This window comes from Cornus florida, unplaced genomic scaffold (genome assembly GCF_030987335.1).
Source record: "Cornus florida cultivar Cherokee Brave unplaced genomic scaffold, ASM3098733v1 CherokeeBrave_3.0.0_Hap2_Chr01, whole genome shotgun sequence".
Taxonomy (NCBI): domain Eukaryota; kingdom Viridiplantae; phylum Streptophyta; class Magnoliopsida; order Cornales; family Cornaceae; genus Cornus; species Cornus florida.
This window is the reverse complement of record NW_026775571.1, coordinates 40,923,729-40,951,457: the sequence shown is the minus strand read 5'-3', so window position 1 is coordinate 40,951,457 and position 27,729 is coordinate 40,923,729. Positions and strand designations below refer to the sequence as shown.

The following is a 27,729-nucleotide window of genomic DNA, read 5'->3' as shown; positions in this document are numbered from 1 at the left end:
CTAGAACACTAATCACAATAATATATATAAATCCCCAAAAATAGAAATACAAGGGTTTAGATTACACAAGACTTAAGGCTCATCCAAGCCCTAAGTATAGATCTAGCCAATCATTGAGGAGGTAGATGTGGTCATGAAATCAAGCTCCAAACATGGCTCCATCTTCTTCTTCCTCTTCTTCTTCTTCCTCTTCTTCTTCTTCTTCTTCTTTGAAACTCTAGAGATGGAGAGAGAGTGGATCTAGAGATGGGTCTTGAGATGTGTGATGAGTACTAAAAAGTGCGTATTTAAACCGCTTAATCTTAGGCATTCTAGTACCTTTATCTATCTTACTTTGCCGTTTTAGATTGATTTCGTATAATTTCCTTTTTCAGGCACTTATCTCGAAAATAAGCTAACTCAGCCAAATAAGAGCTTAATTGAAGCAATTCTGGGATTAATCAAAGAAAGGAGCAAAGTGGAGAAAGAAGGAAGTAAATGAAGCCAAAGGTGGCAAGCAACAAAGTTCGATCGATCCAAGTTCAAGGTTTGATCGATCGAATAATGATCGATCTCAGCAGTTCAAGATAGATCCAAGCCTTGACCCAAAAGCATAAAGTTCCAAAAGTCGATCGATCCAACACCATCATTCGATCGATCAAACACTTTTGTCCTTATTCAAATGATTGATCATATCCACAGCTGTACCACCCACTAACCACTTTTGTCCTTTCCCCATAAATACTCCCATAAATATCTCGGATTTGTCTTTTTCCAAAAAGCTCAGCCAGTTGCATCGATCCAGCCTAAGTTCGATCGATCTCACTTACTTTCGATCGATCCAAGTTCGAGGTTCGATCGATCGAACTTCCTCCAGTGCGAAAAAGTTAAAATTTCATCTCATTGAAAGTTGTCCTTTATCCAATCATTAGGGAATATTGTGTGCACGACCCCAGCTCATTTTGGGTGTCATTTTGACCTACCTATATAAGGATAAGGATTGTTTTTTCAAGGGGAGCCAATTTAATTTTGCATATCATCTTTTGGAGAGGAAGCTTAGGGAGGAGGCTAGAGACACCATTGGAGACTCTTCATCAACAAGGAGCAGATTTCAACTATGGAATTAGCCCTTGACGGTTGGAGCATCATCACCATGAGTGGCTAGACATCCTCACGGGGCTAGAGTTAGCCCCAAGCATGCTTTCTATATCTTAATCTTGTGTATTATTGAGGGATTAGTGTTGTAATTGATGTTTTGACACTTTGATATATATAGATCTTGTTTATTTAATGATTTATGTGGTTTAATGCTTCCAATTGGTTATTTCATTCTATCCATATGTCTATGTATGCTAGAATAGATGTTCATGCTTCCAATTGGTCATTTCATTCTATCCATATGTCTATGTATGCTAGAATAGATGTTCATGTGATTGTCTCTAAATTTTGTGTTATTGATGCATGTCTATGTGTATTGATGCTATAGATTTGGAGATTGTCAAAATATTGTGCTTAAAAGAATGCTTTTTGTGATTCTCTTGATGGTTCATGCTTATCTCTTGATGGATTGTGCCTTTCCCTTAGTTTATTTTCATACTAGTAGTGTAGTTGTAATTTAGTGTTAAATGGGAGGACAATCTATGCTTGTTGTTTGATGATCCAAGCTTTTGAATGCAATTAGCATATGTCTCTATCCTTGGATAGTATTTGGATTGTGAGCTTAGTGAAAGGATTAATGACTTGTTTTGATTTATTGTGCCTTTCACATGTTGTTTAGACAATATATGCTTCATTGCTTAGATATATTGTGCCTTTCACGTGATGTTTAGAAATACATACTTAACTAGTCATCCTTGGTTGTTGAATCAACCAAATACACACACACCAATATTGCAACCCACTATTTGCCCTCATTAATCACTTGTCAATGATATAGAAATGCATTGCTTGGTGGTGATCTCTAAACCCCAAGATCTCTCTCTCTCTCTCTCTTACTTACTCTTAATTGCACTCTTTTGCTATTACTTAGTTTAATTTAGTTTCTCTTTAATCAACCAACCAACCAATTATTTGATCACTCGACCTACTAGCCCTAATTATGATTCCACGACATTGCTCAATCCCCATAATCCCTTGGGACGATCCCTTCTCACTCATACTACATAGTATAGGTGTTAAGCGGTTTATAAATTAAACTATGATGCCCACTTGACATTAATTTCCAAACTCAAGGTGTTGTGCATTATTTTGTGCACACCTAGGGTCGAGCCACCATAGTTTTTGGCGACGTTGCCGGGGATTTGTTTATTAGATTTGGCAACGTCGGATTTGTGGAATTGATTAGGATTAGTACTTTTTTGATCGTGTCTTTACTTTATTTTTATTTTTCTTTTTGGTTACTTATTGTGTTGTTCTTACTTAACTAGGTGCATTGTTGGGGAGGAAGTAAGCAAAGGAGCCATCAAGCATTCAGTTCAAGCAAGCAAAGAAGGCAAAAAGTTAAAATTTCTAAAATTGCTAAACCAAGCTTTAAAATTTGGAGTTGAAGTGCTAAAGGACCTTTGTGAGATTTTCTTTACTCAATCCCTTAGTTAAATCATCGGCCCACGTGGAGGCTTATTTTTTATTGTCTTGCATCATTATTGTTAAAGTATGGGAGTATAAATTAAATGTTTATGGAAGAAGTCTAAGTGCATTGTTGTGAAGGCATAGTGTTTGTCATTCTTTGTGTTTGTTGTGTTTTGTATTGTGCATGCATGGGCGTTGTTCATTGAGACCAACTCTTGTCCCTCTTGATTTGTATCTTGAATCTATCGTTAGAAATCCTAGGGGAAGAGGAAGTTCAAATAGAGCCAATCTTTCAATGGATGACCATAATGATAGTCATGTTGAGGACATTAGTCACATAGACCAACAAGGTATCCTTCATCCCAATGTGCGCAATGAGAACATACAAGTACCATTAGGCATGCCTAGGCCATTCATTCACCAACCATAAACAATCAAGGAATTCAAAACCAAGGTGTTCATGTTACACCTCAAGTAGCTAATCCACCTCTAGCTTTAAGAGACCATTATGTGCCTAATGAGTATAATGCATCTACATACATCCAATTGCCTCCATTTAGAGCACATCATTATGAAATTAAGCCACAAACCATTCAAATGCTTCCTAACTATCATGGACTTCCAAGTGAAGAACCTTACAAGCATTTGGATGAGTTTCTTGAAGTATGTTCCATCGTAAAATATACGGATATGCCGGAAGAGGTTTTAAAACTCAAACTTTTTCCATTCACCTTAAAAGACAAGGCAAAGTATTGGTTTAATAATCTTAGGCCTTTTTCAATCACTTCTTGGGGAGAAATGCAACAAAAGTTCTTGAAGAAGTACTATCCGGTTTCTAAGACCAATGCCATGAGGACCTCAATTCGAGAATTTTCACATGGGGATGGAGAAACGTTTCATGAGGCATGGGAACGCTTCAATGAATTACTTAGGAAGTGTCCACATCATGACATGCCCAAATGGCAATTAGTTCAATACTTCTTTGAGAGTTTATCAGACAACTATAAGGGTATGGTTGATGCTTCCATGGGTGGCTCATACATTGATAGGCATGAGGATGACGTGTGGCGTCTCTATGAAAGCATGAGTGAAAATTCTTTGCATAGAACATTATCATCCATGAATGGTAGAAATTCACAAGGTAGGAAGAGTGTTGGCTTATATCAAGTCGAACATTCAAATGAAATAGCCGCCAAAACGAAGTCTTTATCTAAAAGGTTTGATCAATTTTTAATTAACCAAAACTCGGCGAACCAAGTATCTTCCTTCCCTAACCATTCTCATCGTGCATCGGATGAAACATGTATGACTTGTTCTAGTGTTCTTCATTCTACTTCTCATTGTCCTCATGGACAAGTGCAAAGTGAACCTAATGAACAAGTCAATGCGGCTTTTGTGAACCAAGGGAACAATCCTTATTGTACTCATTATAATCCAAGTTGGAGGAATCATCCAAATTTCTCTTGGAAAAACCAAAGAGAAGGCTCAAACCCTTCCTAAGGTGGTTTTCAAGGGAAGTACATTCCACCTCCACTTCAAAACCAAGGATCCCAAGGTTATAGACCTTATCAATCACAAGGGATATCAATTTGCTAATTCTTATTTTCCCAACCAATCTTATTCCTAAGGAAACACTAGAAGTCCCGCCTTTGAAGAAAAAGTTTTAAATGCTTTGGGGACTCTTGAGGCAAACACACAATTACTTCATTCTCACTCTCAATCCATTGCTAAGCTAGAAACCCAAGTAGGGCAAATAGCAAGCACTCTCAATGCAAGAGAGAAGGGAAAGATGCCTATAAATGCCCCACCTAAGCAACAATGTGTTGTGGAAACCCATTCCTCATCAGAAGGCCACACCATTGAATATGTTAATGCGGTGACTACCTTGCGGAATGGTAGGATTGTGGACAATCAAGTTGGAGTGTCTAATAAAAAGAGTGAACCGGTGCAACCTCAAGTTGTCACCCGTCCCGTTTCACATCCCATTCCTCCTTCATTGCATACACATGACCTTGTAAATGAGAAAGTCTTAAAAGATGTGTTTGAAAAAGAAGTTTTGAAAAAGGGTGTTGAAAAGGTTTTATTGAAAAATGATTTGAAAATTTCTTGTGTTGAAGAGAGTTCAAAAGAAAATTTTGAAAAAGTGTTTGAACCAAAGGTTCCATTTCCGGATACCTTAAGAGGATCCATTTCAAACGACAAGCAAAAGGCAAAAACCAATGAAATCATGGAAATGTTTAGGCAAGTGAAAGTTAATTTTCCACTATTGGATGCAATTGAGCAAATTTCGGCTTATGCCAAATTCTTGAAAGACTTGTGCACCCAAAAGCGGAAGAACAAGAGCCAAGCACCAAGAAACGTGGTTTTGATCGAGCAAGTAAGCTCTATTTTGCAACATAACACTCTTCCAAAGTTTAAGGACCCCGGTTCACCCACTACATCATGCATTATTGGTGATCATATCATTAATCGGGCGCTTCTTTACTTAAGAGCGAGTGTTAACCTTCTTCCATACTCGGTTTATGCCAAATTGGGCTTAGGAGAATTGAAACTGACGTCGGTAGTTTTGCAACTTGCCGACCGATCCATTAAGAAGCCTAGGGGTATAATTGAGGATGTTTTGGTAAGGATTGACAAATTCTTCTTCCCGGTTGATTTTGTTGTCATAGACACGGAACCGGTTCCCAATCCTAAGAGCCAAATTCCCGTTATCCTTTGCCGTCCTTTCTTGGCAACCGCTAATGCCAACATCAATTGTAGGATGGGGATACTGAAGGTTTCATTTGGCCACATAAAGGTGAAGTTGAATATCTTTAATCCCACACCCAATTCATTTGACAAATATGAAGGAGAAGTCAATGTTGTAGATGAATGTCATGATCTTCAATGCCAAGGAAATGAGCTTTTGTGTAAAACTAAAACTTCCAAATGATCATCTTCAACCTTACATTCTAAAAGTCTTGTTTCAAACTCTTGCTTTGAAAGGGCATGGAAGCCCAAAGGTTGTAATTTCATAAACAAGGGACCAAAGACTTCCTCTGAGCTTAATGCAACAAGTTCTTCAAAGAACCATTTGTTAGATGGAGTTCAAAGCATCTATCACCCCAACAAGGAGGGAATGCATTATAAGATCTTTGATTCGGGCTAAAAGAGCTTAATGTCTTGCTAGAGACGTTAAAGACTAGCAAAAGCATTCATAGGGTGTCAAAACCCTATTCCTCCCCCATTTCTATCTTTTATTTCATTTCTTGCGAAGTCTAGATACTTGTTTTTGGTTCATATGCATTTCAAGGAACTTTAGTGAGGATTGCATAAGCTTTCAAGTCATTATTGAGCATTCTGCAAAGTTCGATCGATCTCAAACTTGAGTTTGATCGATCGAACTCTTCTCTGCATCCAACACTTAGAAAAATTTTTGACCTGCAGAAACCTGCATCCAAATCACCTCTCTGTCCCATCGTTCGAACCAACTCCGAGATCGATCAAGAGACCTTCGATCGATCCAACTTCTAAGTTTGATCGATCTCATGACTCAACACTTAGAAAAATTTTGAGCCTGCATCAACCTGCATATTTCAGCTCTCTGTCTGATCGTTCGAAACATTCCAAGATCGATCTGAAAGTTCTTCGATCAATCCAACTTCCCAGTTTGATCGATCTCATGTTCCAACACTTAGCCAAATTTTTGAACCAAAAACCTACATATTTTTGCTTTCTGTCTGATCGATCGAACTCTTGTTTCGATCGATCTCAATCTTCATTTCATTATTTTATCTTTAATTTGACTTTTCAACTTTTCAAAAATCCAAAAATATTTTCATTTTTATTTTATTCTATTTTCACTCTCATTTTATTTTGTTTTAATTTTCAACAAGTTTTCAAAAGTTCAAAAATATTTTAATTTATTTAGTTTTTAATTAATTAAATTTAAAAAAAAAAATCAAATCAAATCAAAAATATTTTGTCTTACTTTATTTTCCAATTTTTAATTTTATTTTTACAAATTTAAAAAAAAAAAACCAAAAATCCAAAAATACTTTGAAAGGAGTTCATCAAAGTTCGATCGATCACAACTCATATTCGATCGATCGAATTAGTCGGGAAATGTTTTTTTTTTAAAAAAAAAAAACAGATCCAAGGGTCTTGAGATCGATAATTTGGATCGATCTCACTCACCAAACCCTAGCCTCTCGTCCCTCTTCACTGTGAATCATCTCTCCAAGCTTCGGCAACTCCTCCAGTGAGATCCAAGCATCTCGAATCTCAGTTCATCTCCATCTTCTTCATCTCCGACCATCGCCGTGTACCACAGCCGAGATGGTCACTTCTATCGATGGCCATCCGATCACCATTATAGTGGACACTTTACCCCGCTCTTGCCACTGTCCACACAAATGTCCTCCAAAGCTTCTTGACACATATCCAAGGCTATTCAGGCCTTCATATGCCGACATGGCAGTTTCCCTCATAGGTCACCATGCCAGTGGCGAGACTTTCGCCACCCGGACATACCTTCCAGATGACCTATGGTTTACTGATTCCGTCCTTTACCGGAATATCTATATGGCGGGGCACAAGATTCAGAGGAGGGGCGATTATCTGACAGCCTTTTACTCTTTCTACACCGGGCATTGGGTGTCCATTCCCGTGCTCATCTGGAGCATGATGAGGAAGCTGTATGACGAGTACATCAACAAGGAGACACCCGGATGGGCTAAGTCTCTTCCTTTCAGCCACCTCATCCCTCAGATTCTCATTGACCAGCGCTATCCCATCCCTCCTCGGGAGCACCCCGAGAAAGGTTCCTGTCACTTCCTCAGGAAGGACTGGAACAAGACCTACCACTCCCTTATTACCAGGTTGCAGGACCACACGGTACCGGCTGCAGCAGAGTTGGAACTGGAGGAGGCACAGGCACAAGTACAAGCAGAGGCACCGATAGAGGCAGTAGCAGCACATCCCGCAGTAGACGACTCACCAGTCGATCCAGCTGCCGAGCATTTAGACATCAACTTAGAGCGCCCTGCAGACGATGCAGAGCAGGACTTTCCAGCCAGGTTGCCCATTCATGAGCAGGAGCAGACTCAGGAGCTTTCTTCTGATTCATCTATGCCTGAGACTCCAGATATGACCCCCGGCTTTGGAGTACGTCTGCAGATGCTCGAGGATGCTGTTATTACCATCCGAGCTGACCTCATAGCCCATAGAGTTGAGTTTACTGCCTTCCACACGGATGTCGCGACCATGTTCAGAGATTTATCCAGAGCCATCCGCGGAGCCAGACCTGCCCATCCTACCTCATCTTCCTGAGCTCCCAGACCTTTCCATCTTATGATCCCTCTCTCCTTTTGATACTTTATTACTGTCACCGTATTATTTTTACAGTCGGTCTGTCAACTTTGATATTTTGTTGTACCTACACTTTCTCTATTATATATATCTATTTTTGCTATGGATGTCATGTGATTGTATTCTCATATCTGTATGTTTGACTCCATCAGGCGCATCACAGTGACTTCAGTGGAAGAGTGCTACCCAATTTCCAGGACCACCCTTATACCTCTCTCATTTCATTATCTGTTTATCCCATTTACACTTGCATGACCACTGTGCACTGATTATCCCATTTTGTTATCTGATAAGTTTATCCAATGCCAATTTTCAGGACCATAGTTCATCCTAAGTTTGGGGGGGCCATGCCACCCACTTTGGATACTTCAGTCCCGATCATTCTTACTTAGTTGCACTGGTATACTCTTTCCTTTATTCTCTTTGCACATTGAGGACATTGTGCAATTTAAGTTTGGGGGGAATGATGCTTTACAGTGTTAGTTTTAAATTCAAATTTTTAGCAAGACTTGTGTATTTGAGGGATATTTTTATGATTGGTCCATATTTAGCTATGCTTTTGATCTTTTGAGGACTATATTGCTTAAAATTTAAAAATTGCTTGACTTGAGAGTCCAATACTCCTTGTATGCCTTATGAATGCCATTTAGGAGTAAATTTTTCGAAAGATTGATATCTTGTTTGCACTTGTAATCCACATCATCTTGGTTTGTGATTGTTTTGAGATTCAATCTAGTCTTCTACACTAGCACTGGCGCACACTAGCATTCATTTGTGGGGTATATGCTTTGTTAATTATTGAATTGGTTATATCCTAATTGAGCTAGTAGTGCATTGAAAGCTTTCATTCTTGATAAAGGTGGATAACAACCCCTTTTCACTAAGTAGCCGGGCTTCTAGCCTCATCAAGCACTGAACTTCTCGCGCCGAAAGGTGGAGGGCCCAAACTCTAGGTTAATAATTGTATTAAAAAAAAAAAAAAAAAAAAGTGAGTATTTTTCTCAAAAAGTGAGAAGTGGGAAATGATTAGACGGTTGTTGTATTGATTTATAGCCTAGTTGATTTGAGCTTGTAAGTCCGTAGGGGTATTTGAATGCCTAATGCCCTAAAGCCGTCTGGTTTGGTAGTCATTGACCTAACGCTCAACCTCATGAATCGCTAGAAAACTTAAGAGATCAACACATTGCATTATGCTTCCATCTTTGATCCTTTATAAAAAATAAAAAATAAAAAATAAAAAGAGTGAAAAGAATAAGTGCACCGAGATGAATAAAGATTTAATAAAAGGCCTACTTTTTATCTTGATGATCAGTACTAGATTTATGTGCTAGTTTGAGGGTAAGGATGTGATTAATTCTTTAGTTGGTTTAGATAGCAACACATTTGATGCCGGTCCACTCAAAAGGATTCTAGAGTTGTTTTGATTTGCATGATCATTTTCTTGATGTGTGGAGGACCATACTTACTTGCTTGATGTTGAAATTTTGGGAGATTGCTTAGAAAGGGTTGAAAAATTGCAGACTTAGGGTAGTTTTCTCCCAATGCTTGTTTGCAATATTGGTGCCTCTTTTGAAAGAATGAGCTTAATGTTTGTGGGTACCATTTCTGGAAACCCTCACGAGACTTCACTTGTCCACTAGAGGTAACCTAGGGGTTTAAAAGGCTTGTTGCATATGCTAAATGCAATCGTGTTCCCTACGAAAGTGGCGTTATCCATTTATTGTTTTCTAGATTCATACTTATATAGTTGTTTATTTCATTCCTTTTTTTTCTAGTTCATTGCTAGGGACTAGCAATATTTAAGTTTGGGGGTGTAATGAGCACTGAAAAGTGCATATTTAAACCCCTTAAGCTTAGGCATTCTAGTACCTTTATCTATCTTATCTTGCCGTTTTAGATTGATTTCGTATTATTTCCTTTTTCAGGCACTTATCCCGAAAATAAGCTAACTCAGCCAAATAAGAGCTTAATTGAAATAATTCTGGGATTAATCAAAGAAAAGAGCAAAGTGGAGAAAGAAGGAAGTAAATGAAGCCAAAGGTGGCGAGCAGCAAAGTTCGATCGATCCAAGTTCAAGGTTCGATTGATCGAATAATGATCGATCTCAACAGTTCAAGATAGATCCAAGCCTTGACCCAAAAGTATAAAGTTCCACAAGTTCGATTGACCTAACACCAATATTCGATCGATCGAACACTTTTGTCCTTATTCAAATGATTGATCTTATCCACAGCTGTTCCACCCACTAACCACTTTTGTCCTTTCCCCATAAATATCTCCCATAAATATCTCGGATTTGTCTTTTTCCAAAAAGCTTAGCCAGTTGGATCGATCCAGCCTCAGTTCGATCGATCTCACTTACTTTCGATCGATCCAAGTTCGAGGTTCGATCGATTGAACTTCCTCCAGTGCGAAAAAGTTAAAATTCCATCTCATTGAAAGTTGTCATTTATCCAATCATTAGGGAATCTTGTGTGTACGACCCCAGCTTATTTTGGGTGTCATTTTGACCTACCTATATAAGGATAAGGATTGCTTTTTCAAGGGGAGCCAATTTAATTTTGCATATCATCTTTTGGTGAGGAAGCTTAGGGAGGAGGCTAGAGACACCATTGGAGACTCTTTATCAACAAGGAGCAGATTTCAACCATGGAATTAGCCCTTGAGGGTTGGAGCATCATCACCATGAGTGGCTAGACATCCTCTTGGGGCTAGAGTTAGCCCCAAGCATGCTTTCTATATCTTAATCTTGTGTATTATTGAGGGATTAGTGTTGTAATTGATGTTTTGACACTTTGATATATATAGATCTTGTTTATTCAATGATTTATGTGGTTTAATGCTTCCAATTGGTTATTTCATTCTATCCATATGTCTATGTATGCTAGAATAGATGTTCATGCTTCCAATTGGTCATTTCATTCTATCCATATGTCTATGTATGCTAGAATAGATGTTCATGTGCTTGTCTCTAAATTTTGTGTTATTGATGCATGTCTATGTGTATTGATGCTATAGATTTGGAGATTGTCAAAACATTGTGCTTAAAAGAATGCTTTTGTGATTCTCTTAATGGGTCATGCTTATCTCTTGATGGATTGTGCTTCTCCCCTAGTTTATTTTCATGCTAGTAGTGTAGATGTAGTGTAGTTGTAGTGTAGTGTTAAATGGGAGGACAATCTATGCTTGTTGTTTGATGATCCAAGCTTTTGAATTCAATTAGCATATGTCTCTATCCTTGGGTTGTATTTGGATTGTTAGCTTAGTGAAAGGATTAATGACTTGTTTTGATTTATTATGCTTTCACATGTTGTTTAGACAATATATGCTTCATTGCTTAGATATATTGTGCCTTTCACATGATGCTTAGACAATACATGCTTAACTATTCATCCTTACTTGTTGAATCAACCAAATACACACACACCAATATTGCAACCCACTATTTGCCCTCATTAAGCACTTGTCAATGATATAGAAATGCATTGCTTTGTGGTGATCTCTAAACCCCAAAATCTCTCTCTCTCTCTCTTACTTACTCTTAATTGCACTCTTTTGCTATTACTTAGTTTAATTTAGTTGCTCTTTAATCAACCAACCAACCAATTGTTTGATCACTCAACCTATTAGCCCTAATTGTGATTCCATGACATTGCTCAATCCCCATAATCCCTTGGGACGATCCCTTCTCACTCATACTATATAGTATAGGTGTTAAGCGGTTTATAAATTAAACTATGATGCCCACTTGATACTAATTTCCAAACTCAAGGTGTTGTGCATTATTTTGTGCATACCTAGGGTCGAGCCACCAATGTGCCTCCACTTCCCTCTTTTCTTCTAACCCTAATCTCTAACTTTACTAGAGAGATAAAGTAAAATTACAATGTAAAAAATAAAATGATAAAAAGCTCTTTTACAAATGGGTCACTTCCCTTTATGTAGAAAGTCCTTTTCCTAGTCATTAAGTTAGGAATATAGGCCCAAAAATATCTAATCCTGTACTATGTGATAGGTGGACTTTTGGGCGCGCACGGAATAAGACAGCTCGCTGCCAGCAAAAGTTCGATCGATCCAACTTTGATTTTTGATCGATCCAACTTTTCTCAAAAAGTTAGATGGATCCAACTTGGCAGATTTTCAGCATTAACCTCTTTTTGCTCTAAATCATCCTCTTTTTCCTCCGGATCATCACTAAGACTTAGTTTGACTCCAAAAAGGCCTTAAGAAACCATTTTTAGCCCATTTTAACATTATTGACCTGAAATAGACAAAAACACAAATAAGTACTAAAACGAGAAAATAAGATAGATAAAGGTCCTAGAACACTTAAACTTAAGGGGTTTAAAAGTGTACTTTTCAGCGCTCATCAAAATCCTTAAAATATAATTGTTCAAATCCATTAATCCAAAATCTCCAATTACTTAACAACTCGGGAATCCATCTAGTGGACCCCTAATAAAAATCCCAACTGTAAAATAAAATAACTGAGAAGCTAACAAGGAAGTAGTCCTACGTAGTCGGTGGAATGAAAGTCTATATCTACTCTGCACGACCAAGCTCTAACCCTGGAACTGACGAGCACCTGAAAAATAAGAGAATGGGTCAGGCCCACATGCAAGACCTATTCTACTACGATCCAGACATAAACCCAATACGCAGATACATCCTAGATAGACTCATCAATATCTAGAGTAGTCCATATATGTATAAGTCCACATCGATATGCTGATACCGATCCTCATCTCGTAGAAATTTCCGCAACATGGAAACATGGAACACATTATGCACACGATCCAAATTATCCGGAAGTGCCAACCGATAAGTAACAGCTCCAACTCGATCCGTAATCATGAATGGACCAACAAATAGCGAAGATAACTTCCCTTTCTTCCCAAAGTACATTACACCCTTCATAGGAGACACTTTAAGTAGAGCCTGATCCCCAACCTGAACTCCAAAACACGTGTGCGACGATCCGCATAACTCTTCTGCCTACTCTGGGCAGTACGCATGCGATCCCTAATAAGAGTGATCTTCTCAGAAGTATCCTTGATGAACTCTGGACCCAAGAATCTGCTCTCGCCAACCTCCAACCAACAAACAGGTGATCGACATGGTCGATCATATAATACCTTAAATGGTGCCATACCAATAGTCTTCTGGAAACTATTGTTATATGCAAACTCTACAAGTGGCAAATAATCCTCCCAGTGGCCTTTGAAATCAAGGACACACGAACGCAACATATCCTCCATGATCTGATTAACCCTCTCGGTCTGACCATCTGTCTGAGGATGATAAGCAATGCTAAGATGTAACTCTGTACCCAAAGCCTGCTGAAAGCTCTTCCAAAATCTGGACACAAAGCTTAAATCCTTGTCCGATATAATAGACAATGTAATGCCATGCAAATTGACAGTCTCGGTAATGTAAAGTCTCGCCAACTCCTCCGAGGTGAAGTCAGTGCGAATAAGCAAGAAATGAGCTGATTTAGTCAATCTGTCCACGATAACCCAAATGGAATTGTGATCCTTGAAGGAAATAGGCAACCCTTCCACAAAATCCATAGAAATGCTCTCCCATTTCCACTCCGGTATCAGCAGTGGCTGTAGAGCTCCTAGCAGCCTCTGATGATCAATCTTGACCATCTGACAAGTACTACATCGAGAGACAAAAATAGTAATTTCCTTTTTTATGCCTGCCCACCAAAACTGCTGCTTCATATCCTGATACATCTTGTCTCCTCCTGGATGAACAGAAAACTCAAAGTGGTGAGTCTCAGTCATCACATCCTTCCTCAAATCATCAGCAAAAGGTACCACCAAATGGCCCTTTTACCTCAAACCTCCATCAGCCCTAACATAGTAAAATGGGACATCCCCGGAAGCTATCTCTGCAACTTTATCAATGTACTACTGATCCATGAGTTGTGCCTTCAAAACCTTGTGAATGATAGAATGTGTTAGTACCATGCAAGCCATGAAAGCATCCAATAACTCATCCACCATCCTCAAAGCATTCCATTCAGTATTGAGTAGAGCAGAAAGACTAACAACAGGTCGGCGACTAAGTGCATCCGCCACCATATTCGCTTTTTTTGGATGGTACTGTATAGAGAAGTGATAGTCTTTCACAAAGTCTAACCATCTACATTATCTCATATTCTGCTCCCGCTGAGTGAACAAATACTGCAAACTCTTGTGATCGCTAAATAATCTGAAGGACTCGTCCAACAGATAATGCCTCCAAATACATAAGGTAAAGACCACAGTTGCCAACTCCAAATCATGTATGGGATAATTAAGCTCGTGAGGCTTAAGCTTACGAGATCCATAAGAAATCGGTCACTCCTCCTACATTAAAACACATCCAAGACCTTGTAAAGAAGCATCTGTGTAGACAAGATACTCAATCCCGCTCTGTGGAGTAGACAGAACCGGTGCAGAAGTTAACTTAGTCTTTAGCTCATCAAAAGCTTTCTGATAGTGCTCATCCCATACGAACCGTACACCCTTCTTCGTCAGATGAGTGAGTGGTCCCGCTATCTTAGAGAATCCCTGGATGAATCTTCGATAATATCCTACCAATCTGAGGAAACTCTGAATCTCGGTAGGTGAAATAGGCTGTCCCTACTTAACCACTGCTGAAACCTTGGCTGGATCTACCACTATTCCCCTTTCTGACACCACGTGACCCAGAAACTTCACTTCCCACTGCCAAAATTCACATTTCTCGAACTTGGCATATAACTGGTGCTCACGAAATGTCTGTAACACTATCCGAAGATGTCTAGCATGATCATCCTTTGACCTAGAACAGATCAAGATATCATGAAGACTGCTGGTGCGTTCGTCAATCCAAACGGCATGACACGGAACTCATAAGACCCATATCAAGTGAGAAATGCTTTCTTAGGAATATCCTTCTCCCTAACCCGAAGTTGATGATATCCATAACGCAGATCAATCTTAGAGAAGTAGGTAGCTCCCCTCAACTGATCAAAAAGATCATCAATCCTGGGCAAAGGGTACTTGTTATGTATGGTAACCTTGTTCAACTCCCTGTAATCTATACACAAGCAAAGTGAACCATCCTTCTTCTTCACAAACAGAATCGGTGCTCCCCAAGGTGAAGTATTCCTACGAATGAAACCCTGGCTGAGTAATTGCTGAATCTAGTCCCTCAGCTCTCATATCTCCACCGGTGCCATCCTGTATGGTGCCCTAGCAATAGGCATAGTTCCTGGAGCTAAGTCAATCACAAAATTAATCTCTCGACTAGGTGGCAGCCCTGGAATCTACTGAAAAATATCCGGGAAAACCTACACAATTAGTATGCAATCCAATGACACAGTAACCTCCTCCTCCGTTTCCTCTTCCACATGAAACAAATACGTGCTACTGCCTCCATTATAACGTGGCATAGCGACTATGTACATATCCTAACCAGGTATGGTAAACACAACAAACCTATCATAATAATTAACTTGGGCATAGTAATGAGATCACCAATCCATCCCAAGTATCACGTCATAAGTGTGCATGTCCAGGACCAATAGATTGGCTAGAAACCTAAGTATACCGATATCTAGTGTCATAGGCCCATCACTCTTATGTAAAATGGCTGTATTGCCCAACGGTGCAGAAATCTTTTGAGGTCTATCACATACCCGTGTGGTCATCCCAGATAATGAAACAAAAGATCTAGCTACAAACGAGTGTGTAGCATCCGTATCAAACAAAACACGTCCTTGTAAACCATGAATAGGAAACTTACCCTTAATAGCCTGAGGTGCCTGTATCCTGCGGCTTAGGGTTATACACCCTGCCATAGTGCAACTACTGCGATGCTTGTCCCTGAGGCTGTGGTGGTACAAGTAAAGCTATTATGTCTATCCCTAAATCCGTGGAACCTGTGGAGTGAGTAAAGGTACTAGCGCCCTCTGCCCCTGCTACACATGCTGTCCCTATCCTGCTTTAGGACACTGCCTAGAAGTATGACTATTCTCTCCACAAGTGTAGCAACTATCCTGGAAAGTACCAAATGGCCTCTTCTGTTGGTTAGCCTGTGGCTAACCCTATCCTGCCTGTGGTCCCCCATTCTGCTGCCTCTGAATAGGTGCCCTGTTCCTGTGAGCATCTGAACCACCCCTGTGCTTCTTCCAAGGCTATTGTTCATGGAATCTGCCCTTGTCATTCTGTCAGTGTCCATTGCCATTCCCTTTTCAGTTGACTGATTAGCAGAGTCTCTGTCACCCCGCTTCTCACCCTTAGCCTGTCTGAAGTCCACTGTCAACTGTTACTGCTGCAAAGCGGCGTCCACCACCTGTGTATAGGTAGTGTAGGCCGGACTCCCTGTAATAGCTCGCTTAATAGACCACATCAGTCCTTTAACGAAACTATTGCGTTTCTTTTCCTTTGTACCCACCTCCTCTGGAGCAAAAAGAGATTAGCGTGTGAACTGCTGCTCATACTCTGCCATTATCATGTTTCCCTGCTGCAGATTAAGAAACTCAATCTTCATAGCTACCCTGACTGCATAAGGAAAGTACTTCTCGTCAAAATATGTACTGAACTGATCCTAAGTCAATGACATCATCTCCTCTGCAGTGGTAACTGACTCCCACCACTATAGTGTATCTCTAACTAGCTTGAAGGTAGCAAGCAACTGCTTCTGAACCTCCGTGCATTGAACCAGGCGAAGATGTCGCTTGATGTCCTATTTCAGGTGGACTTCCCTTTGTGAAAGAACTCTTAGCTTTTCCTAAGTATCAACCTGAACCACGGGTACTGGTACAGGTGCCTGCTGAACCTGTGGCTGATTTTGGAGTATAGCTGTTACCCCTGCTTCAATAGCTCGAGCAATGAGGTCGTTGATGTGAGGAGGATACTCTGAATCTCTGACCTAATCCTGAGCCTACTGTACACCCTCTTGCTCTTCATGAAACTGACCCTCATCATCCTGAAACTCTGGCATTTGCTGCTTCTCCTCCATTAGCTGACATTGTAGGCGTTCCTGTTGCCTACATGTCGCTCGCCTCTGCTGCCTATTCCCTTGTAGGTTTCGTCCCCTCCTAGCGTTAACCATTCTGTTAACACAGAACGACAGACATCAGTACGATTTAAACGGACCGTATAGGAATACAATGAATCATAAACTTAAGCTCTAATCAAGAGAAAACGCAACGCGAAAGTCTTATTAAATACAACCCTAGAGACACTTGAACCTGGAGTGCTGTGATACAAACTGTGATATCCCTCGAATCCGAGACACGGGTTGATCAGGCCCAAGTCCAAACCCCGAGGGAATATCAAACAATTAATATTTAAAATGAACACGGAATACAAAATGAATTAGGAATAAATATTAAAGCTGAAAATAATTCTAATTATAAAAACCTCAAATATTAAAGATTAATAAAATCCAAATCCTTCCAAAACCTCCAACAGTTTAAACAACTCGGGAATCCATCTCTAGTGGACCCCTAATAAAAATCCAAACTAAAATGTAAACAACTGAAAGAACATCCAAAGCTAAACCACGGAGAGAAGTCCTACATCGTTGAAAGAGTGAGTGATAGTCTCTGCTCAGCACGATCAAGCCTACAACTGGAACTGTTGAACACCTGAAAAATAGAAGTGGGTCAGGCCCACGAACAAGTTCTATCCTACTACAATTCAAGCAGAGACTCGATACGCATATACAATCTAACCAACTCAACAATAGCTATATAATCCATATATATATATATATATATCCACACTACAAGACTCTCACTGGACTATGCAGGGGGTCTCAACCTAAATCGAAGGCAACATGTAAAACGCACCTGAGTGAGCATGAGTACCCAAGCCTAACAGGGTATACCTCGACCTATCATATCTAACTACGCATCCTACTGCATATACGCTTCCTAACCAACGACTTTGAGACTCAAGCTTAGATTGCGGTACCATAATTATAGATACTTAAAGTCCATCCTATCCATCTATAATAAATCCAGTTAGTCATTCAGCTTATGCAGCTTTTTTGACTTAACATAGATAGCAAGTAGTCCAGTTAATCATTCAGCTTGTGCAGCTTCTTTGACTTAAATATAAATAGGGTTTGTTTTATGACCCATTCCCTTATTCCGTATAGGTAGGATTTAGTATTTTGAAACTAATCTAGTATGCCACCGTCCCATACCGGTGCATACAATCCATACATCCAATAGTTGATAGTACAGATAATGAATGTAACTACCAACTAATCCACAGAATCCATATAATTGATGAAACATAAATAAATGTTTTCTTCAATTAATTCCATACAAAGCATAATAGAATTTTGTAAACTAGCATGCTTGTCATATCCCACTGTTACATGATTCTCGCATAATTTATAGCACAGAGAATAAGTATAAACATCCTTTAATCCGTGATAGGCATAATAATGATAATAAATACATTAGCATGCCATCTACAGAAAAATTGCTGCAAACAAGGTTAAGCAATTTAAATCCTCCACCTCCAAAACAGTATACTAAACTATATAAAAACTTTATACTGCTTTAAGCTATAAACCCCAAATGGTTCATTATCCATTATCCTGCTCTCTGAAGCTTTAACAAGACCTTAGGTATTACCTAATTTCCCAATTATAGCCTTTAATTACTCCAGGAAGGTTAGAAAATAACCCCAGAAGCAACAACGCGCCAAAAATCCATCAAAAATGGGAGGAGCCGCCTCCCCCACATAGGAAGCCACCTCCGCCTTGAGTGGAGCCACCTCCGCCTTGAGTGGAGCCGCCTCCACATACACTAGAGCCGGCTCCACCCTTATGGGGAGCCGCCTCTTCTCACATGAACCCACACTGCTTGTTTCTTTCACCCGTTTTAGCTCCGGCGACCTCCATTCCTTCCGTCCTCTATTGTTAAGGTTCCTACTGGTTAATACTAAATTCCAATGTATTCCAGAGATTTAAAAAAATCATTATTCATTAACCGACATCAATCAACACAAGAATTATGCAAGAAAGAATTAAAACAAGTAATTACCGATTCATGAACACATACTATTCTAAATAAATCAACCATGCAAACCAGATTAATGTTAATGCTTACCAGTGTGTTACAGACTAATTCAACTCTTATTACATCATTTTACATGAATTACTTCAGGAGTTTCACAAGAAAGAATTTAAAACGACCAATACATATCTTGTAAACACAACCAGTTTTTAAGCATTCAAACATGCAATCCAGTTTAATTTTAATCTTTATTTAGTCCTGGAGTTGCATTAGACATGTAAAGAACATGAGCCAAAGGAGGAGAGTTAGGATTAGAACTTGCCTGTGAGATTTCGGTTCAAAATCCCAGCGTCATCTTCCTAAGTTTTCCGGTGATTCCTACTGTAATCCTCCTCTGTTCTCTCTCTGCCTCCACAGTCGTGAATAGGGTTCTAAAACCCTAAGCAACCTTATTACTTATATTTATAGGTTTAAGGAAACACTAATTCTAATTTCTAACACGATTCAAAAACCTAAACTAAATAACAACTACTCGGCTAACCGTGAAACATATCAAACCCTAAGCTGACTTACTCGGCCCATAAAACAAAAACCTAACTTATAACTATGTGTGCTACCAATTAACAAAGCCACGTTAAATAATTAAAACATTTAAATTCAATTAAAACAATGAATCAAGTAATGTAATTTAAATACACAATTAAACAGTTAAATCACCAATTAAATAATTATTAAATACAATTAAACAGTTAAATCAAACCAAATAATAAAACAATTAAATAATTAAGCAAATACGCAATTAATCACCCAAAATAAAATAGAACAATAAATAAAATGCCGAGATTGTCCTTTTAAAATTAGGGGTATTACAATACCTCTAAACTAAATCAACCGGGATGGCTCGATCTTGAGTTCCAGGCTCCAACTTTAGTGTAACCATTTTTCTTCTTTTTTCTATTTTTCATCATTAGTTTAATTTTGTTCATTGTCATCAAAAAAGATTGTTGATTTTCTTTTTCATCCTCTTTTCGTTTTTGTTCTTTCTCACTTCCTGCAAATGGGTGAGATAATTTTGTATTCTTTAATGTCTTTTTTTTTTTTTTGATAAGTTATTCTTTAATGTCTTTAGTGGTGATCATATGTGTTAAGTCATAATCTGACTACAAAAAATTGACCTCTTTCCATCTCTTTGGTTCAAGATTTGGTCTATTTATTTTTCAAATGATTTTTATGTTTTTTTCCTTTGTTATTGTTTTTTAATCTTTGCCTTTGACATTGGCTAATCACTTGGTTTTGGATGTTAAATTATGGTCTCGACAGTTGAGGAACACCAATAGATATGGTTTAGTTGATTTTGTTTGTGGTACAATATGCAACAATCATTTTTTGTTGTGTGAGTTTTGTTGCAGATTTAATTATGCACTTTGTTGGTTGTGTGAATTTTGTTGTGGATTTCATTTTCAGTTCAGGGATTTGGTTTTCAATTTAGGGATTTGATATGTGTATGTATATATTCGTCTATATATATATATATATATATATATGGTCCCCTTTGCCTCAATTTCCACTCTCTCAAACAAACAGTCCCGAAGGGAGAGCAATCTGAATTCCAAAATGTAATTTTCAGATTCGAGAAGAAAAGAGATAGCATTTATAATATAAATTTTTTACTATCTATTTTTAAACAACAATATATATATATATATATATATAAATTAAAAATATTATACAGTCACTTCTCTGGTTGGGAATCCTGGGTTGCAGAGTCGCATAATGTAAGCCAAAGAAAGTCCATTGCCTCCGGATGTGCTTCGGAAATTGTTGGCTTCAAATTAGAATTTATGAAACTAAGAGAAGTGACAAAATGAGAAAATGAAGGCTACTAAGGTTTCAGATACAGAGTAAGCTTCAACATGCAAGTCTAGTTAAATAGACATTCTTAATCATCACCCTATATTATAATACACACATAAATATATATATATATATATATATATATATATATATATATTATAGTTTAGTTATAAAGTATGTTAATTACCAACACATGTATGGTCCATTAATTCCCATCTAGAAATAATTTATATAGAGCTATACTGTACATGAAGATTGGGTGGAGCAGGCCAACCTCCCAGCATCATTGTGGTCGAATCTCATCATACATGTGTGAAACTGAGGCCATAATTAAATCAGTGACTGGAATGGTGTGTGTACAGCTTCTAAATATTTTACTGGTGTTTCTAAATATTTAAAGCTTGTTTGATTCTTAACTATTGGATTAGCAATATCAATTTGGATTAGAAATTATGTTCAGAGGTGGATTAACTTTATGGCTATGATATATATTTGAGTTGTGTGAAAATCTTTTATTGCTTATAATTCTTTGCCTAATGCACAAATAAGGGATGGCATCTCAAATTGTTGATGTTGAGGAGTCAGCTCTGTGGTCTACACAATTAGAGAGATGTTTTGTTGATATAATGGTTGAGGAGGTTAATAAGGGGAACATGCCATTTGGGATATTTACTTCCAAGTGTTGGAAAAAGATTACGGAGGAGTTCAAAAACAAGACTAATCACGCTTATAATTTGAAGCAACTAAAGGCAAAATTTAATCAATTACGTACAAAACATCGTGAGTTTTCAACTCTTCGAAACGAGACAACTGGGTATGGTTGGGATGCAGAAACAAACACTATGACTGCTAATGAAGAAACTTGGCAAACATATTTGCGGGTAAAATATGTATTTAATTAATTATTTTACAATAGTTAGTTTAATTTTTAAACATGGTTATTCTTAACAATCTTTATATATATATATATATATATATATATATATACAGGCTCATCCCAATGCTAAATGTTTTCACAAAAAAGGTTGTGAAATTACAAACTTTTGGGAGTTCTTTTTAATACGTCGATTGCTACTAGGCAACTTCACTATGCATCCACTCAAGATCCGCCTAATACAAACGAAGAACGAGAGCAGGAGGATCAATTTATGAATACAGGTGTCAATGTTAGTTCAACTGCTAAAGGTCAAGATGATTCAGATAATATTCTAGTTGAAGACAATAATCCTAGTCGTCGTAAATCCACATCCTCTGATCGTCGTGCAAAAAAAGAGAGTAAAAAAAATTCCATCAGTGATACTCTTGCTTGTATTGTTGAAGCTTCCAAAGCAAGGACTCAAGCTTCCAAAGCAAGGACTAAAGCTTCATTAGCTAAGGCGGAGACATACAAGAAAATGAAACATACTCAAAAGGCAACTAGCCCAGACGCATACTCTCCAAGTAATTGTATTGAATGCCTTGAGGGTCTTGATGAGATAGAAGATGACACATATTTGAAGGCAACTGAAAAGTTTAAGGAATTGCACTATAGAGAATTATTCATTAAGATGAGCATTTCCAAGAAGTTTGCTTGGTTGAAGAGCTTGGACTGACTTGAAGTTTGCTTGGTTGAAGAGCTTGGACTGACTTATGTGGTTACTGAATGCAGGGTTTAGTTTTTGGTTGCATGTGACTTGAAACACATATTTGGTTTTATGTGTTATTGAACAATTTCCTTATGCCTTATTTTGTTTTTTTTTTTTTTTTTTTTTTTCCTATTCATGTGACTTTATGTTATATTCGTGTAGGGGACAATTTATTATGTTTTATGTTATGAAAACTTTGTTTTGGTGTACCTTTTATTATGTTTAATTTATAATTTTTCATGTAACTCTTTTATTGTATTTAAATTTAGGAAGAATGTACATGGAGTCCCATGAAGGGGAAACAAAATACAACCATACAAACAAAAGTCCTTATCTTAAGGATAATATAATTCAAAATGACACAACAATGTCTTTAACACCAGCTTGCACAGTAGCACTAACCAAAACTTCAAAACTTGGACTCCAAAATCCTCTTTCTGCATAACTCCAAAAGGACGCTTCAATGACTTCACAGAGATATTTGGATGCCAGCTTGCTCCCAAGCACCAAACAGAACCTCCATTTTGGAGTTATGCAGAAAGAGGACAGTAATTAAACTTGATATATGTATTTGTGTAACTGTTATTAAGTTAAGAATACTAGCTAAAATGAATTTACCTCCAACACTTATTTACATTAATAATTAATATCATAAATTAAAGAAATAAAAAAATGAGGTACAATAATATTTTTATTTATTTTCTTAGTTCAGAAAACTATTTTCAAAAACTTATACAACCAAGTAGTTTTATGAGTTTTTGTTGTCCGGAAACTGTTTTGTAAATTCTCTTAACCTAGTAGGTTTGAAATCTGAAAAAACTGAAAATTGTTCTCTGAGAACTATTCTTGAGAACTGTATGAGAACAGTTCTTTGAAATGCAATCCAAGCAAAGCCTATGTTTCTTTAGGATGTCTTTTGGAGACTTGTTTCAGGTTTTGGAGACTTGGATACAGTTGACTCTCAATGGATGTTCTGAAATATTCTTTTGTGATTTAGGTGCATTGCCTTTTGGTGGATCTGTCTCAGGATGGTGTCTAGCACGGTTTTGTGATAGTCGATGGCTTCTTTAGAAATTTGGGTTATGAGCCATTTTAGAAGATATTGTTGCCTTTATGATTTCGTGGAGTACGATCCATTACCGTTTGAGGGTTGTTGATAGTGGTGTTTTGAGGAGTCCATGATTTGATTAAAGAAATTTGACTTAGAAATTCTATGATTTTGAAGTTGTCAGTTTTCTTCGTGTTGAGGATTTAGGGCCTTAAGCGTAACGATGCCTGTGACATTGTTGTCAGAGTTTTGGGATTGGCTGAGATGGTCCGGCTGTACGTCTTTGGACCATACCCCAACTCTCACAGGATGTCTGGTTACCACAATGCTTTTGGCAATGTTTGTTTTGTGGCATTGATGTCATTTGTATCAAATGGTTTTATGAGTAGATTTAGTAAGGGCATGTAATGAACTAGGGTTGTATACTGTCATGCTACCGTACGAAGTTGTGTGTCGTGGGCGGGTGCTAGTTGTAATCATTACTACCTTATTGATAAGCAAGTGTGGGTAAGCTCTAGACACTGTCATGCCACCATACATTTAAGTACGTTATGGGCGGGTTCTAGTCGCTATTCATTCTACCACGTTGTTTTTTTTTAGGTACCTTGTGTCGATGTGTCATTGTCTTGGATTCATGTGCTGGTTTAATTGGTAATGTATCTCTTAGTTCGGCGATTCCTTATTCTTTTGTTTAATCTCGAGGCTTTTGGAGTTATCCTTTTGTACCTAATGATCTGTTCCTTAATGTAATCGTGTGTTCGGTGTTTGAGTTTCGACACGTGGTGTGTCCGTATGGTCATCTTTCTTTGAGAGTGTTTTGTCATAAGCACATGGGTGCAAATGAAATTGGTACGGGACAATTTTCTTTTCACAGACGTTGTTTTGTGTGTTATGTCATGAGCACGTCAGTGTAAGTGACATTTGCTTTTGTGTTTTCTTTCAGTTTTGGGATTGCCAATGTGGCATGTTATGTTGGACACTTGGAGATGTACTACATAGTTATCTAAGGTTGGCCTTTTGTTTTGTCAAGGCCAAATTTCGGGGACGAAACCCCTTTAAGGTGGGAAGGTTGTAATGATCCTGTCTTTTCCTCCTTTTTCGATTTTTTGTCAGTAAATTTTTTTTATTTAATTATTTAATCATTTGATTTAATCTTTTTTCTTGTGACCTAAGGGTTTTGTCTGACCCGGAGTAGGTTTCGGTGCTCGAAAATGATTTCCGGCACCACGTGCATTAAGTTATTTTGTCTATTACTAGTCGCGTATGTCTTTATTTTATATGAAAAACATGTTTGTAAATTTCTATTTTGTAGGAGTATGGATGCATAGTTTTTTCAGAAACCTTTTCATTTTTCGGGGTGTTCTGTGTAATTATGTTTTTGAGATATTTTTTCTTAGGGACTTTTGTGCAATTTCTTTTGCTAGATTTTTAGAAGAAGGACTAAGTTGAAATTGGGGAAAGAGTGACAAATGACACTCTCCCATTGGACCATGTGTTGACTTTTCATTGGTTACACTTAGAAGCCTAGGATGGTGACAAGTGTAAGGCCTCGATCAAACCTTGTGAGGAGGGGAGGCCAAGATGGATGACAAGTGGAGGGTGTGGATGTATGTGTGAGAAAGAGGTAGTGTTGGTGTGTGTGTGGTTAGAGAGTTAGTGGGAAAGTTAGAGAATTGTTGAAACCCTCATCTAAGCCCCATTTTAGCAAAATAGGAGCTGAATTGCCACTTTCGGATTTTGAAGCCTTTGCTGTGGGATTTTAATCTTAGGACTTGACGATCATAACTTCCTCTATTCTTGATCTAGAACATATTTTCTCAGTTTCGCCATTGGAGGTTGTTTGCCTTGGATTCTAGAGGGGTGAATCTCATGTAGGCAGTTTGAGGAATCCGGAAAACTTCTTTGCTACTTTCAGTTTTTGAAGCCCTTGCCTTGAGAGTTCGATGCCTTGAAGATCATAACTTCCTCTCTTTTTGATCTAGAACACCTTTTTCCAGTTTTCCATTTTGACTTTGTTTGCATGGGATTCTAGAGGGGTGAATCTTGGTTTGCCAGTTTAGGGAATCCTGGGAGCCGTTTTGCCATTTTTGAAATTCGACCTCTTTGTTTGAGGAATTGGGTCTCTAACATTGAAGATCATAGCTTCCTCTCTTCATGATCTAGAAGTTTGTTTTTTAGTTTTGCATTTTAAGCTTGTTTGCCTCAGATTCTAGAGGGACAATCCTCTAGTGAGGTAGGGGTTGTACTATGTTTATACTCTTACTTTGGTTTCTTGTTTCCCTTATTGTGATATAAATTTTATACATGTAAATTGATGTTCTAGGATTATATTAGATATATTTTGATTGTATCTAACCTAGGGTGTCACTTTGCACAAGGCTTTATGTGTTTGCTCACTTGTATAATTGTAGTTATACTTAGTGAAATTTGGAATTTCATGTGTAGACTTATAGTTGTTACCATGATATTCTTGTATATTTATTGTTCCTAATTGCATTGTGAGATTTGATTATGTCATTGTAATTTGGGGATTTAATGAGTACCATGTGAGCATGATTAAAATCTCTATATTGGTCACCTAGTATTTAGGTTACTTTGATTCATTTGGTGATGACTTGAAATCATGTGATTATGTTAATGTAACTTTGGTGATTTTAGTAAATTATTGTTAATAATTTAATTGAGTAATTAACACTATGTTGTGGTTAAATTTATAGAATTGGAGCTTATTCTATATTAACTTGAAATGATTTCATATATTAATAATATATATATAACTTGTGTAGAGAAGTTATTTAATTTAGTAAATTACTAAATTCTTGTGATTTCATAGTATTATGAATATGGAATGCTTGTTGCGCATCATTTGGAGTTAAATTGCTAACTTGCTACTATGTATAGTAACATGGAATTATTGTGAATTATTGATATTATTCGCCTTGTAAACTCGTTGCTACAATGTTGTGGAATTGGTGTTTAAAGTTTACCATGGAGACATTGCATCATAGTAAAGACTTGACATTATGTATGCCATATAGTTTGAGGACTTAGGCATAACTTGTGTGTTTCCAAACTTTGATTATGCATGGTAATTGGTTAAGTGCTTTCGGTATCTATGTATATATATTTGTTGCACAATTTGTTGATTTTGAAAACTTGGGACGCCATTTGTCTTAACTATGGTTAGAGTAAGGCTTTAATACTGGAGGTACGAGTTCTCCCCACCTGTGCGCACTTGGTTAGTAACTGGAGGGCTAGTAACCCTAAAATCACTATGTGTCGGTCTGATCCGATTTGATGTCCAAGTATTTCCACTTTTGATTGATTTCGCATTTTAAATTTCAACTTGATAACTTTGAGAACTTATAACTTGTTGCGATGTGTTGGATGTTCCAATGTTGTTTATTTGCATAAATATTGTGGTTTATGTTGAATGGTTCTAATGTAGCTTATGAATGATCCTATAGGCTCATTTTAGACATAGACGTTAGTTGGTATGCACCACATGTAACCATTTGTGTTATATCATAAGTTGATATAACCTAGGGTTGTAACTTGTTATGTCTTATAGAATATTGCCATTATGATGGATTGTTTGCCTATTTTGATTTGTTTTTAAATTGCTTCGATGATAGCTTAGGATGATTCCTTAGTTCTCCCATTGAACATAGACGTTAGGAAGCATGAACCACATGTATTGATTTATATTACGTTGCAAAGGTATGTTGAAACTTTAGGGTATACACATATGCATCTTCCTACGAGTAACTTTGGTTGCTCACCCTCATTTTTGGGATATTTTTCAAGTAAGGAAACTATGTTTTGGGATGCACAACATCCCTAGATTCGCTTTGTAGCTTGGAGTACTTCTGAAGTATTTGTTTATATGCATATGTTAGCATGTTTAGTTTTAATTTGGTTTAAATTGCCAAAATTTGTATTTTCTATTTGATATGTGTAATGTGTACTTAAGTACACCTTTTAGGATGTATTTGACATGTGTGTAATAGGGTCACAGGCCAATTACTTTTGGTTTGCGAGTATACTCATTTGGTTGCATGTTTTATTTGAAAATATTTTGAGAACTTGAGGTTTGATATACGATATTTTGCAAATGACATGTAATAAGGCCATAGGCCATTGTAACACGCTTGAAAATGTATATTTTGTTCACTTTTGCACACAAGATCATATTTGACAAAATGGACACTTGAAGCATCTCGCATTTTTTACATTTTTGCAGAATATGCACATAGGGGCATTCTGAGAATTTCCTTTGAAAAATAAGAATT

At 37.6% G+C, this 27,729-nt stretch overlaps 1 protein-coding gene and 1 pseudogene across 1 annotated transcript; one reads left to right on the top strand and one right to left on the bottom strand.

Moving 5' to 3' along the window:
• Window positions 1-3,401: 3,401 nt before the first annotated feature.
• LOC132283873 (small nucleolar RNA R71) lies at window positions 3,402-3,500 on the bottom strand (annotated as a pseudogene).
• Window positions 3,501-21,315: 17,815 nt separating this feature from the next.
• On the top strand, window positions 21,316-22,356 carry LOC132271144 (L10-interacting MYB domain-containing protein-like). The gene is made up of 2 exons (XM_059772433.1): window positions 21,316-21,629; window positions 21,843-22,356. Exons 1-2 carry the CDS (start codon window positions 21,316-21,318, stop codon window positions 22,354-22,356), a joined length of 828 nt encoding a protein of 275 aa, XP_059628416.1.
• Window positions 22,357-27,729: the final 5,373 nt, after the last annotated feature.